The sequence below is a fragment of the Zootoca vivipara genome, chromosome 1 (assembly GCF_965207765.1).
Source record: "Zootoca vivipara chromosome 1, rZooViv2.hap1.1, whole genome shotgun sequence".
NCBI lineage: Eukaryota > Metazoa > Chordata > Lepidosauria > Squamata > Lacertidae > Zootoca > Zootoca vivipara.
Window position 1 is genome coordinate 28,533,595 of NC_142582.1, and position 15,656 is coordinate 28,549,250.

The window sequence follows — 15,656 nt, forward strand, 5'->3', positions numbered from 1 at the left end:
ACAGTAGGAGCTGCTACAACAAAATCCTATACGACAAGAGCTGTTATTCCAAATGCAGACACATAACTATTTGAATTCTTGTTTCTTGTTTCTAGGGAATGACACATATTAATGGATGGTAATTTAGAAGGAATGTTGGAATATACAAATTGTTAGGTTTGGGCTTGGAATAAAGAACCTGCAAAGGTTGGCAATGCCTTTAACAGCTTATCTGAGACCAAGGTATTACCAAACTCTCTAAAAGAAAATAATAATGAAGCATGACACTTTGGGGTTTGCCGGAGAGGTCATTACATACTGCCTTGGAAAGCCCAGTAATATATTCTCTAGAAACAGACAAGCACAGGCTTGCCTGCACCCAATCAAAAACATTAGTGGGTTCTTCCATACTCATTATGATTTGCAGTTTGCACAGATTCAAATTGAGTAATATACTTCCACCTTATTAAACAAGCATTCTTTTGTTTACTCGATATTTTGTTAAGCTACTGCATTCATGCTACCAATATACATTTTGAAGTCTGAGGAGTTTATGGCTATGACTAGATAGGAAGGCTCCAGGGTGAGAGCAAATGCTGGAGCCTATGATTCCAACTCAACAGTGGTACTATGCTGTTTTCAATGCAAGTCCAGTGTTTACAGCATATGTTGCTGTTGGCGCTGCTGTAATTAATCTTTGGAGAAATAATTAAGGTTCTCTGTGGCAACTATCTGGGCCTTTTAAAATTCATTTTGAAAGAAAAAATAATATATATATTTTTTGAAATTATCGTCATTAGAGCATGAGAATGATAGCGACAGAGCATTAATCATTCATGAGGGAATGCTTGTTTAAGAAACAATATGCTTCTTCTATGGAGGTCTGTTTATATCCAACTCCATGAACTGTAGTCCTAAATGCCAGATTATTCTTACAAGATAAAATAATATAGGGCGTTTATTTTTATTTTTTTTAAATTATATGCCTTACTAGTACAAAAGCTCTCTAAGTGGTTTACTGTAGACAGTAAAAAATATTCATTAAAAAACCCAAGTTACATAAAAATAAGCTTTTTACATGCACAACTTTGGATAGAATGAATGATCCCCTTTATCTTCTACTCGTGGTTAAAGAGAACATGGGAGGATGCCTGCAAGCCCACGACTTGTATTTTGGATCACACTGCAAATAAAATCTCAGGTTATGAGAAAATATCCAAAAAGGCCTATTTTCTGAGGTGCTAAGATTGAAGTGCTAATGGAGGCAAGCTATAACCCCAGAAGTACAGATTTGTTTAGCAGAGTCAGCACAGATATTCCAAGCAATTAATTTGATGATTCAATGGAACTGCCCTTATGAACTCAGCACTTATATGAAAAACTAGGACCAACGGAAAGAGAGAACAGAAGAAGCACCAGTGTTTAAAAAAAAACAATGTGGAAATAATTTACTCTTAACACACACCTATAAAAATCTGATAAATCTGCAAGGGGCATGGCAGTTGTAAAAACGAGTCACTATAGATCTTTATGCAAAATGAAATCTCTTAACAACTTTGGCTGTAATATTGCATCTCTGTAGTAAGAGCCAGTATTTTATAAATGTAATTTATTGTATTTATAAACTATTTCATATTCAAAATGCTCAAAGCAATGGACTATAAAATGAAATACAAAAATAACAAATGTTTAAAATACAGTTCAACAACTTACACAAAGGCCGGTGGCCTACAAAGCTGATATTAACAACATAGGAATGCCTGGATAAACAAAAACAAGCTGCAGTTGGTACCGATCTAATTTCAGGAGGAAGAATGTTCCATAAAGATGGAGTTTTAATGTTAAATACCCTGCTCCAAGTAACCATAGGACGAATATGAGAAAGATGTAGTACCCCTAAGAGGGCCTTGCCTAATGACCTCAGTGATCAGATAGGGTTATGGAGTAAGATTACATTTACAAAAAAGTGTGTGTGTATGTATGCAAATATTTATAATATGTATTATAAATAATATAGACACATATATACCAAATACTGAATTTACCTGGATAGATGGCTTGTTTAAGTGACCCAGATTTGAAGTTGTTTGTCTTGGTTCATGTCCCAAGACCATCATATTAGCATTGATCAATCTGAAAGCATCAATAACAACCTGTAAAAACAAGACGCCAAAGTCAATTCTTCGTAGAAAACGCAAGTGATTGCACCAAGTAACAGTGGAGAAGTCACGATCAGCTCACATCTGTTTTTGGCCTTTCTCCAGAAAATTATTTAATTATAATATTAATAAAAAAGAACCACCTGCTGTCTCTGCCATCAGCACACCAACTCGGTTGAGTATTGTAAAGTGACACCAATTACTACATTTTTGGGGCAGTTGGGGAAAAAATAAATTAAGTTTTATACACTCTTATTTTGATGGCTTAAGTTTACACACACACACACGCACACACACAAACTTTAAAAATATGTTTGTCACCTACATCTTACCTAGTCAAATTGAATGACAGGGAAACTAAATCTGAAAGTGAGCACAAGCTAAGGGACCTTGTTTAAAGCCCAGTCCTGTCACATCAATTATACTACTGGAATACTTGAAATGACAACAAAATTATAGCCAGCAAGGAACTTTCCCCATGTATTCCCTTCTAGTCAGATGCTTTTTACTCCCTGCAAGTAGGAAAGAGGTTATAAACTGTCGGATGGATTATGACGACCTTGTCAGTGTCATGGCCAGGAGCAAAACCAAGCAAAACCAAAAAAAGGGAAGGGAACAAAAATCAAGGTCACTTACAACTGTAAATATACAGTGGGCAACTTTCGGGGAGGTGTTTTCGTTTTGTTATTTACTTATTTTTGTTTAATCCTGAAGAGCTCTCAAACCATAGCCATAAAGGCGACTCTTGATTTTGCCTATGGAGCCTTCAGAAAGGACAAAACAGACACTGCAAATTCTGACGTGGGGCAACCGACACAAAAGACTACAATGCTAGAGACAAGTTGTTTTTTTCAATTTAGCCCTCAGTCCTTCAAGCTGATTTGCTTAGCAGTGATCCAACTTTCCTTTTTCTCAAAGCAAACAGCGCCGGTGTAGTGTAGTGTGAGCTGAGAGTCTAAAAACCCCAGTTTATCTCACCTCAACTACCAGCTACATTCTCAGCTCTCCATCCATAGTAAGAGGATAATAACAGTAGCCTATTTTGCAGGATTATTTACTAGGAATGTGCAAAGCTTGTTGAAGGAAAGGAGCACATTGAAGCTTTACAATTTTGTAGGAATAGCATGGCGAAAGCCCACGCTGAGCCTTAGGAAATGATACCAACAGACAATTGCATCAACACACAACCACACATTTCCACTAGGGGACTGCCAGTGGCAGGTTAAATGGGATGTGCATGAGATCACGGGATGAAGAACACTCAAAGTTTTTAGGCTTCTTCCTAATGCATATGTTTTCTGTGTGGAAGCAGCGCTTGAATCAGACAATGACTCCAAGAAACATTAAGAGTACAGGAGAGAGGCAGCCAGGACTCATTCCTAAGAGGCATCCCAAAATGAAGGAAAGCTGCATGGAGTAAGGAGAATCAATGATTCAAAGGTTAGAATTACCAATGAGACCCCACAGAACTGAAATAAGCAGAGCTAAAAAGAAATCCAAAGGTGAGCAAAACAAATCCAGAGGTTATCTTCTTTCAATCCCTAAGCTACAGAAGCTGTTCGATTCTGCTCTTCAGCTGGGTACCAAAGGGCAGCAAACAAGAGTTTAAACTGTTTGGATCAGAGGGTGGAACAAACAACTTTTGGGCGATTACATATCCTTTATGCCTACATGGCAGAAGAGAGAAATAACAAATGCAAGAGTGTATGGTTGGAATAATATGTGATGCAAGTCATTCTTCATTGTAAGCACTGCCATAAGGCCAATGAGTAACAAACACAGCTACAAATAGGAATTTTCCTACAGCACTGTAAGCATCAACTATAGATTCTATTGTTCAGAAAATTAAAAGCATAAATTGTACTCCTGAACCAAAGTTTTTTTTAAGCACTTGCTAATGAATGGCACACCAAATGTTTAAGTCCTGTCTAATTAACAAAGCTCTCATCATGAAGTTAGAGGAAAAAGAGACGCTGAAGAACCTTCTCCTACATTTCAGCTCACAACCTTCATAGCTTAATTACAAACGGCGGCAACCCTGTTGGCTGATATTAACTCAAAAGGGGACATCTGTAGCTCACTGGCAGAACCCCAGTTTGTAGGCAAAGGGTCCCAGATTCAATCCTTGGCATCTCTAGGTAAGACTAGAAAAAACTGCCTGAAACCCTGGGCCACTGCAGGTCTGTGTAGACAATACTAAATTAGATGAATCATTGATGTGACTCAGGAAACCACCTGTGTCCTTATACCAACAGCAAACCATCAAAAGTATGAAGTTTGGGGAATTAGTTCTATAAGAAAAAGTCCTCAAACAGTATGGGACAAAAGGTGTCTTACTTTTTTTAGAACTTGCATTAAATGAATGAAAACTCAGGAGTTAGTAGGTGGATTTACACCATGCTCAGCCCCTACACACCAAGCCCAATAGGTTAGCACTACGCCATTTCTTTTGGGTAGTCTACAAAAAAACACCTATTATTTGCACATTAGTACCACAGAGTAACTGAAGTTGTTCAATGTAAGAGGTAACTGAATGCAAAAATATTTGGTGGGGGTTCTTTTTTTGGTGTGTGTGTGTGTGTGTGTGTGTGTGTGTGTGTGTGTGTGTGTGTGTGTAACACCTGCATATTCCTTCTATCCTTATGATTATCTGGCCTAATTAAATACATAATTTTAAACTAAAAAAAATCCTTCCAGTAGCACCTTAGAGACCAACTAAGTTTATCATGGGTATGAGCTTTCGTGTGCACGCCACGCACACTTCTTCAGATGCACACGAAAGCTCATACCTATGACAAACTTAGTTGGTCTCTAAGGTGCTACTGGAAGGAATTTTTGTTTGTTTGTTTCGACTACGTCAGACCAACACGGCTACCTACCTGTAAATAATTTTAAACTAACATTGTCATTCACTTGATGGGTTTCCCCCCGTTTAAAAAGTTAATTTAGATTCCCAGACAGTGAGATCCAAATATATGCATATACTGTGGGCTTCCTAGCAGAAGCAACCAAAAAGAGAAGAAAGAAATGAGAGTATGTAAGAGGTGGCTTGATGCTATGTATAATCCTGATAAGAAAACCCCAAACGCATATGTACCAAGAGTGGAGTGGGGTGCTTAACAGCCCAGGAGGGGGCATTTTCGGTATTATTTTCAGTTGTGGAATTCCCTCCCCTCCCAGAGGTACATCTGGCAATTTCACTATAGAGTTTCCAATGTATGCTTTGACAGAATGTATGGCCTTTGACACCCAAGATAGATAGATAGATAGATAGATAAGAAAGGACCCACTCTATCCTTGTCACTAATGGTTTTAAACTGTTTTTAACACTGTATTTTAAATGGTTGTAACCCACTCTATGGTGAAGGATGGGTTATAAACAAACCACCACCACAACAGTAACATTAGGGAAAGGTTGGCCTTGTGGCTGTTGCTTCTCAGACACTATTCCTTTTCCACCTCTTATCTCCTGTACTATCAGGGCTGATCAACCAACAAGGAAGGAAATAAAGTCACAGCTGACACTGCGGAGATATTAGCCATGTACCCCTCTGATAGATAGAGAGAGAGAGAGAGAGAGAGAGAGAGAGAGAGAGTGTTAAAGTAGTTGTTAGTACCCCTGTCCCTGTTATGCATGCAGGAGAAACCTGGAAAGATGATTTCCCTGTGGAAAGTCATTTCCATGTATAGATTTCCCTTCCTAGATTGGGGGAACTGTCTTGACACCATTACAGCAACTACAAAAGCATAGTATTTTAGAGATCGTCGCCAGCTTTTAAATTTCAGTTATAAATCTAGTATTTTTTTTATGTAACGTTGGTTTCTTAGCAGTTTCCCAAACTCTTGAAGCAGCATTTGAACCAGATGTTTTAATTTGTGAACACCTGCAAATGCCCAACCACAGCAAAAAGGGGAGTACAAATAAAAAGTAAGTAAAAACATAACTAAATATTCTACACTGCAGTCCTCTAGAGGCTTACTTGATAGGAAACAACACAAATAAAGAATTTACACTGAGGAGAAAGATACAATTACTTGGCAGTGTATCAGATTCAAAAGGTGCTTCATATTTTAGAGTACTAACACATACACTCCTAGAATGGATTCTGACTGCTCCACTAGAAAACATGGAAGCCATCCAAGACTGCAATGGCGTTTTCTAACAAAATTGCTTCTACTTGTATTTGAGCTCCATATGCACTTTTCAAGATCGCCTGCTGCAAATGATGCTAAATCAATGGCCAAACATCAGGTTTTACAACTCTTGTTATGATTACAGCAGCCCAGTTTTACAAGGTCATATTTGGGCAACGTTTATGGAAATGCCTTTAGCCATCTAGTGGTTTGCGGTGGAACTATACAAGCACAAACGCTTTGGGAACCCTGAACATTCATCCAATAGCTTTGTTTCAAATCAATTTCCATGCTGCTCCTCGAACAGAGGCAATTCCATGTCTCTGATAATCACCAGTGGTCTGCCTATTTGACTGTGCTGTTGATCAGTGCTCAGATATATGTCCCTGGAGAAAATTATACTGGCCTTTATGCCTAGGGACAGCAAATGCATAAGGGCATCTGATTTGGAATTAAGAAAGACTCATTTCTAATAAACTACTGGACAAAAATATGACTTGAGCGACATTTTGCTTCTACTTAACAGCATCATTACAACCAATGAGAAAAAGAATATTTTAACTACACCAAGATTAAAGGAATTCACTGTGATCACTATAGCAACTGTCTTAAGGAAAACTAACATGCTCAACAACCTGCAACCTAAAATTAGATCTGGGATGCAATAAAAAAGCATAAATGCAGCAACACACCCTGCATTTTGATTTCTATGCAATCTTATAATTGCTTTTTTTGCACAGCAAGAACAAACGAGTCCCTTCTTTAGATAATCGTATCAAAATAAATAGGCTCATTAATGTCCAGTGCACTAATGAGCAATGGATGAAGGAGGTGTTAATTATGCTACAGTAAGATTCAGGGATAAAGCCCTGGTGAGCACTTGCGATATATGCAGTAGCTCAAGCCTTCTTTAGGTTTGTGTACTTTGAATTTCATTGTGATGCGGTGACAGCAGTGCAGTCACCTTATATTTAGCAGCAGAAACTTTGTGGACACAGTAGTTGGAACGCCGATCTCACAAGGGTCAATTCAAGAGGAAATAAATTGATATCGCTTCCGCTTTTGCAACCACTTGAGAGAGTTCTTTAGACCTCTAAATTTCTTGTGACCATGACAATGCATAATTGCATTAAAATGCAGCCTAAAGGCTTACATGACAATTACCTCTCCCTAAGAAGGGGGAATAAAGAGCTCTGTGGAACAGCAAAGTGAGAAAAAGTATACAGATCAAGGTGGCTTTTTGTTATCACATGTTGTCCTATACAGCAATTCTTTTCACCAACTGGACGATTTAATCCTGCCTAGTGCAAGTGCCTTGAGACTTTGCAGAGGTCACTTCAACAGTAGACAGCTTATAACAAAACCATTAGCGGTTTGGCTAGCTTAAGGAAACCTCTTCCTTTCCTTTTTTTTGTTTATTATCACTGCATGAATCTGCAGCATATGATAGTTTATAATTTCTCAGGCTTGTTAAATTCATGTTAAAGGTCTGTTTTCTTGTTGAATAAATTTTGTTCATATAATGCTGCCTATTTCATACAGTGAGTCTTTAATAGCACCTTTGGTCTATGCGCAACTCACAGATCAAAACAGAGGACTAAAATAGGGGTTGATGATGCTATTTACATGTGTGATTCCTGCTGTCTTCTTGTTAGTAGCTTTAATATAATAGAAGACCTTGTCTGTTTTGTAATTAACACATCTTTACTGGAGAGATATTTGGAAGTGATTGCTGTGAATATACTGGTTAGTAAAATAAACACAATCACACACCACTTTCTGTTATCAGACAAATTTGTGAATTGTACACATTATACTCCAGATCAACAAACTGTGATATAACAGCCAAGTAGAAGACACATTTATATAACCTTATATTTTTTCTGAATATGTGTATTCATTCTGACCTTGCAAATATAATTAGTTTGTGGGATGCATGGAATTCAGTACCATGTTTAGTAATTGCAATGTTTAGAAATAGATACTAAATATTTGGAAGCTGCCAATACAAATTAAAAACTGCACCTATGTATACATCTGTGTTGGTTTTAAAACTGTATGAAAAACAGCTACATTCCATATTTGTATCAACAGCTGTCTTCTGATCAAAGGTCCATGATATTGCTTGTTTTGTCAAAAGCTAGCATTCAACTGAATTTCCAAGTAGTCATCTATATACATTTTATCCAAACCATGAAATAATCCATTTAACAAGCTATCATCCTAATCAGTTCTTTCAATATGATTAACCAATTATAGACCAGTAAAGAGAATATTTTTACTACTTTTTTTTAAAAAAACTATTTTCTAATGTATTGTTGCGTTTTTAAAAATCCGAGACCTTCCAGTGGAATTATAGCCTTTACAGGTGTCTATATACTTGGAAGGTATTTTAAAAAAATAAATTAAAAAAACCTTTAAAATATCTATACACAATCAGAGGTAAAAAAACATTTTTTGGGGGCATGCTACTAATACAGGTGTAACATCTAAGGTGATTAACTGCAATCAGTTAATTCAGTTCAGTTACTCAGAAAAGAAGCTATTTCTGGCATATATTTCCAGCAAACCTCCCCCCCCCCACTAAACCCTATGACATACAGAAGCTCTTTCAAAAATGTATTGTGTTGCAATTCAGTCATGCAGCTATTGTTCATGCCATAGTTTTATGAAGAAACATAATAATGCATAAGAAATTCTGTGCAAAGGATATAATGTAGCTATGCTAGGTGCAGAAGAAGTAATGTCCCATCTAAAATCTCTTTTATCACCTGCAACTGACCTGTTATCAACTGCTTAGTTGGTTTCTAAATTCTTTAAAAATTAAATGGAACACATGACCCTTGAAGCACAGCTGAGGTTTATGACCACTTCGTTATTTATGCTGCCATGCACACTCAGACAACCACAACTGAAGAACATCTTTGGTCTCCTGTAAGCCCACAGCATAAAAAATTCAGAGAAATCTTACTTTTTATGCCATTTCCAATGAAAAGCACTAAGAACAGAAACTGACTCATGCCAAATGCATATCACTGAATTGCTTTGATTGTGAGTTTGAGGTCTGCTACATGGAAATTATTTATAAAAATGTCAATTTTAGCTCTGGAAAAGAGATTCCTAGGAGTATGCACATTTTATTTCTTTATCCTTGGAGAATTTGTTTGCTTTGGGTCAGGTCTACTATGCAACCTGAATACCCATACTGGGAGGGGAGACAGCTACAGAATAATACATTTATCTTGACAAGCAAAGGCATGCATCTCTAAGCCACAAGCAGAAAAACCGCAAGTTTCAAGGCTATATGCCTTAATGAAGATAGATGGATTATTCTACATCCACCATGGTAAAAGGCATTTAAAAATTAATACTTTTAAACAAAAAGTCTACTTGGAACTTTTTAGTTTAGGGGAGGGAAATAAACTGAAATAACCCTTCGAATTTAAGCAAGCAAGCACTACTGGCTTATCTAAAGCATAGCACTAAATGAGTGCCACTGCATTAAAGAAAACTATTCAGCATACAAAAATTGCATTTGTTAAGGAAGATATTTCATTTTCAGCTCCTAGAAGACAAACACACATCTCATCTTCACATAGCAAAAGATGAAATAAAAAACTTTACAAATTCTTAGATGTGCATTATACATACATTAAAGTTAACAGGACAGAAGAGAAAATTGGTACTGGAATACAATTTGCTACTAATGGTCAGATTAGGAAACCCACATTGAGTCTACTAAGATCTACCAAACCATGGAACCACTGTTAGGTGGAACATAAATGAGCCCCAGTTGCATGCAATTCCTCATTCCTCTCCTAATCACACAAGACTTTCCTTCCCCATTTCCCCTTCTACTCATGCATGGTTTTCCCCGTTACCTACTTAGCACTAACCATAGTTTGTCACGAAGTCTGAATTAGCTAACTGTTAAGTGCTTGCCTTCCAAAAGTAGAATCAGAAACACACCAACAGATTTCAGAAACTGATGTCCCAAACTTTGCATATTCAGACGGTGGAGAAATATGGACTGTACTAACCAGAAAAAAAGAAAGCCACAAGTCATATGGGAGGGGGTGACGAGCCTATGTGTGAATCTATGGCTTATTCACGATCTTCCAAACTATGGTTTGATCACTTGAATTAAGCCACTTGTTAGATGTAATTCTGTAAATTGTGCAAACGCCCTTGGTACATGTCTGAGGTTTATTATCATAAACAAGGTATGTGAAGTTGGCACATTCTAACAAGGTGTAAGCCAGCAGTTCTAATTCCCCCCCTCTATGGACGACTTTAAAATTGCTAGGGTCTCTGCTGATCACTTAATAAAATGAGCTTATCTCTTCAGTGTCAGTATCAGTATCAAAACCAATGCCATATTATGAAAACCACAGGCCCTAAGCCAGGATGCTGAGAAAGGCCACTTTAACTGATTTTTCAAAGGGAAAAATTAATAGGCTGCACCAACACCATATTATGAAAATCATAGGTCCACACTAGGACCTTGTTAGCCTGTTCGATAATCCAGCCCTAATCAAACAGTCTTGATTATCCATCATCTGAGGGGCAGGGCAGAGAATCAATCAAGTGCAGAGCCGGAGACAAATTCTTGACAGTTCCAAAACCTTTCCATGGATCACCTTAATGGAGTTCTGGGACAAACAGTAATCTACAGTTCTGGGACAAACAGTAAACTAGTTGAGAATATCTTGCCAAAGCTAACATTTAGGCCAGGCATCCCCAAACTTTGGCCCTCCAGATGTTTTGGACTACAATTCCCGTCATCCCTGACCACTGGTCCTGTTAGCTAGGGATCTTGGGAGTTATAGGCCAAAACATCTGGAGGGCCGCAGTTTGGGGATGCCTGATTTAGGCTATGTCACTTGTGCATGTGTATTTCACAATACTATATATATATATGTGTGTGTGTGTGTGTGTGTGTGTGCGCGCACAAAACACACACACATTGTTTCATGTGCAAGGTGAACTAGCATCACAACCTGTATCAGCTTCTATGCCACAGAATCATAGAATTGTAGAGCTGAAAGGGACCTAGAGGGTCATCTGGTCCAAATCCCTGCAATGCAGGAATCTCAATTCAAGCATCCATGACAGATGGGCATCCAACCTCTGCTTAAAAATCTCCAAGGAAGGAGAGCCTCCAGTTTTTCGAGTGAGTCTGATCTACTGTCAAATAGTTCTTACTGTCAGAAGGTTCTTCCTGATGTTTAGTCAGAATCCATTGGTTTGGGTCCCACTCTCTTAAGCATGAGAAAATAAGCTTGCTCCATCTTCCATGTGGCAGCGCTTAAGATATTTGAAGATGGCTATCATATCTCCTCTCAGTTTCTTATCTTCCAGGCTCAACATACTCAGATCCTTCAACCATTCCTCATAAGGCTTTGCTTCCTGTCCCTTGATCATCTTTGCTGCCCTCCTCTGCACATGTCCCAGTTTGTCAATATCCTTCTTAAACTCTAGCACCCAAAACTGGACACAGTTCTCCAAGTGTGGTCTGACCATGGCAGAATAGAGTGGCATTAAAACCTCCCTCAATCTGGTGAGAGCAACTGCTCATTTCTGGAAGTGCTTCCAAGGACTAATTTTACCTTTACCTACTCATGTGTTTAAGATTTGTGAGGTTAAGAGGGAAAAAAATGTTCAGACATAAGTTGCTGTATTACTGAAATTAGCTTTAATGTATGTCAAAAATGTGCCTTAAGCATACAATCTATAGAACTGCTCAAAGATGGTAGTCTAGCATGCCGATATTACAAAGACTAATGTCTTTGGCAAGCTTTCTAACTCCTCCCTTACAAACACTCCAAAATATAAAGGAAGGTGGGGAAAAGCGAGACACTGGAGTCAGTACTAGAGTTGAGGATTTGTGATATGACTGAAAAGAGAGCTTATGAGTTAGGCTTCAGATCCAAGTTGTCAACTTGACAGAACTGAAGTTGCATTTAGAAGCAGCCAAAGATCTGTGCCAAAGTCATCTTCTTGCATTACAGAAGATCTGAATGTGTCAGTCACACAGCCCACAGTAATGCAGAGAGGCCAGAGAAATCAACATTAAGTTTTCTTGATTTCGTTGGCATTTCTCTCAACCAATTCACTAAGCTCTCCATATTTGTCCAAATAAGCCAGTTAGACAGAAGACAGGTAAGAATAAAATGCTTAAGAAAGGGCACTATTCAGTGTATAGATTAACACTCTGCATGTAAACACTCCTAAGCTGTGAAGCAATTTACATACAGGAAAGCACTGTGGATGAATCTACAACAATCTCACCAAAACAAATTACATCATGGAGAAACTTATTGCAGGCCACAATGTAGCAGACACAATTTCAAACAAACAAACAAACAAACAAAGTGTTTCTAAACTCTTTTAAAAACTGGAACCTGAAAAAGCACAAAATGTGACAGGAAAGCAGGAATTAGAGGTATTAGCAAAAGTACTGAGAGATAGGGGAAAGATAGAGCTGCGGCATTTGAGAGCAAAAGGGAACAACTATAGGGTCGGGTACAGTGCACTGAAAAGATCAGAAACCACTAACAGGGAACAGTGGGAAAGAGGAAGCGGGGGGGGGGGGGAGAGCACAAAAAGCAAAAATAAAAGAGGGGGCAGCACTAGTTGAACGGTTCAGAATGCACAGTGGTGACCCACAATCGCTGCTTTCAGGCAAAACTGTCTGCAGCACCATAGCTCTATGCTTCAAGCCTTGGCGCAGGCCCCCTGGAAAGGCTACTTTCCTAAACCCACTATTGCTTCTTCCCTGCCTGCCCCCACAGGAACAACTTACTGCACTGTGGCAAACACTGCTATAAATTATGTTCTGCTACGGTACAAGAAATAACAGTGAAGCTGATGATGCTTACCTCTCTGACTGAACTGTAGGCTGTCAAAAGAGAACCTCAGCTACTTCTGGAAGATCCTCAGGCACTGGATTACAGGAAGTCTCCAAGGGGACAGTCAGTGCCATAACCAGGGAACAGCAAACAAGATCACTTACCTGCACACCCTTTGCAACCAGAACTTGGCACAAAGATGGCTGTGTTTTGAAGGCACTCTAGGCTGATGCCAGGGAGGAGTACCAGAAGGGGGTGGGAATTGTGGGGAAGGGCTCTTGCTTCTACAGCACACTGGGCCCACGTGCTCATGGATTTCTGAAACTAGAATCTGCCCTTTGACTTTTGCTATGGCAACATTTAGGGAACCAATGCAAATTTTGTAGCGGTGACATAAAGTGCACCTAGTAGCCTTGCCAACCAAGAGGTGGGCTGCCCCATCTGTACAAACTGAAGGCAGAATGGATTGCAGTGGCCGGGTCCTATCTAGCTCACAAGGACACAGCCCTTTCAACAGATGGAACTCATTGTAAGAATACCTGGCCAGCACTAGCAGTAGATGCAGAACCAAAATCACTCCATGACAACCAACCGGAGGAACAAACTATTTATGGTGGGAGTCCAAACCTCCCACAGAGTACAAGATTTGCCAGCCATTGTTAGTTCTTCAGCTCAGGATTTTGCTTTGGAGGGCTCACCCATATTCAGCTTTCAATCATGGTTCGCCCATGAGTCGGCACTTCGATGAAAAAAAAGGAGGTGTCATTTTCTACGACAGCACAAGAATAATGTTTCTCTGTATGTTGCCATCTCATTAGTCTTTCCCTCCCCCCTCTCTGTGTCTTGTACAGTTACCTCTATAGCTAAGTGGACATCAAGGATCAAGGCCCAAAGCGCAGTATCTGCACCATGTATATGGGGCCAACATTCTGAAGCTGCAGGAGGAGGGGACAGCAGGGAGCATGTGGGGAGCAAATGAGAGGCAACTGCAAGCAACACCCACCATCTCTGCTCCCCAAAAGCAGACATTGCTGTCTGGTCTGCTTGAAATAAAGAAAAAAGGCTGTCTTGGGGGCGGGATCACCTGGTCTTAGTTCCCAGTAACTGTTATCTGGGTTGGGACAGATAAAAAAAAGGAGTGGGCCAGTCTAGTGGGTTAATTCTGAAGGGGAGGCACGGGGGGGGGGTTACATGGGAGAATGTGGCAGCCAGACTGGTGTCTGGGAGCGGCCGCCGAGACCACATAACACCCGTCCTGAAATACCTACATTGGCTCCCAGTACGTTTCTGAGCACATTTCAAAGTGTTGGTGCTGACCCTTAAAGCCCTAAATGGCATCGGCCCAGTATACCTAAAGGAGCATCTCCAGCCCCATCGTTCTGCCTGGACACTGAGGAGGTCCAGCTCCGAAGGCCTTCTGGTGGTTCCCTCACTGCGAGAAGCAAAGTTACAAGGAACCAGGCAGAGGGCCTTCTTGGTGGAGGTGCCTGCCCTATGGAACGCCCTCCCATCAGATGTCAAGTAAATAAACAACTATCTGACTTTTAGAAGATATCTGAAGGCAGCCCTGTTTAGGGAAGTTTTTAATGTTTGATGTTTTATTCTGTTTAATATTCTGTTGGGAGCTGTCCAGAGTGGCTGGGAAAACCCAGCCAGATGGGTGGGGTATTATTATTATTATTATTATTATTATTATTATTATTATTATTATTATTATTAGCTGTCTACAAGTGATCCAACCCCTTTGCATACAGGTAGTTGCATTCTGAGCACAGCAGATAACCGCTATTTACATGGTCACTCGTAAGCACACTCTCTGGCCAAGGGAACCTGGAATGCTCCTTGGTTTTCTGAGGATGAAGTGGGCAGTTACAAGTCCCTGTGTGAGTCAGAAATCTACCATCCAGGTGATCAAGAAGGTGGTCACGAAGCCACTGCAGGTTTCAGGCCAGGTTTTATAACCAAAACAGCCTAGGTTGAACTGACTGATCTCAATAGAGAGGCAGGGCACGGCGACTGTTAATTCTCCTTGACCTCTCAACAGCTTTTGACACCACTGACCTTCTGGTATTACTTGGGGGTGGGTACTGGAGATGCTGTATTAGGATGGTTCTGCTCCTATCTGTAGGGCCCTTACTAGAAAGTAATATTAGTAATACTATTGGACTGTTGCTTGGGCTCTGTGACTTTTGACCTGTGGTCTCTTGCAAGGGTCTATTCTTTCTCTTATGCTATTCAGTAATGATGATGGCATCATCCGAACCAGGAATGACTATGCAAGTGTTGGACTGGTGTCTGAAAGCTGGATGGGGGTGAGTAAACCTAAATCCTGGTAAGACAGAGGCAGTGTGGGTGGGAGGTTCCTGTGCCTGGGAATTAGGTGGATGACGTCTTCTAGGGGTGGGGTTTCACTCCCCCTGAAAAAAACAAATCCAAAGCCTAGGAGTACTCCTAGATTCTAACCTATCACCTGAATCTCAAGTGGTTTCCGGGGCTGGGAGTGCTTAATTCCAGCTTAGGCTGGTTTGCCAGC

The 15,656-nt window shown here is 39.8% G+C and overlaps 1 protein-coding gene across 3 annotated transcripts in view; it reads right to left on the reverse strand.

Moving 5' to 3' along the window:
- Nucleotides 1-15,656, reverse strand: part of PSMD14 (proteasome 26S subunit, non-ATPase 14) — a 58,713-nt gene that overhangs the window by 10,505 nt on the left and 32,552 nt on the right. For all 3 annotated transcript variants that reach the window (XM_035132478.3, XM_088676803.1, XM_035132487.3), the window contains one exon: nucleotides 2,025-2,132. In XM_035132478.3, coding sequence (XP_034988369.1) covers nucleotides 2,025-2,132 — 108 coding nt within the window. The remainder of the gene's footprint in view (nucleotides 1-2,024; nucleotides 2,133-15,656) is intronic.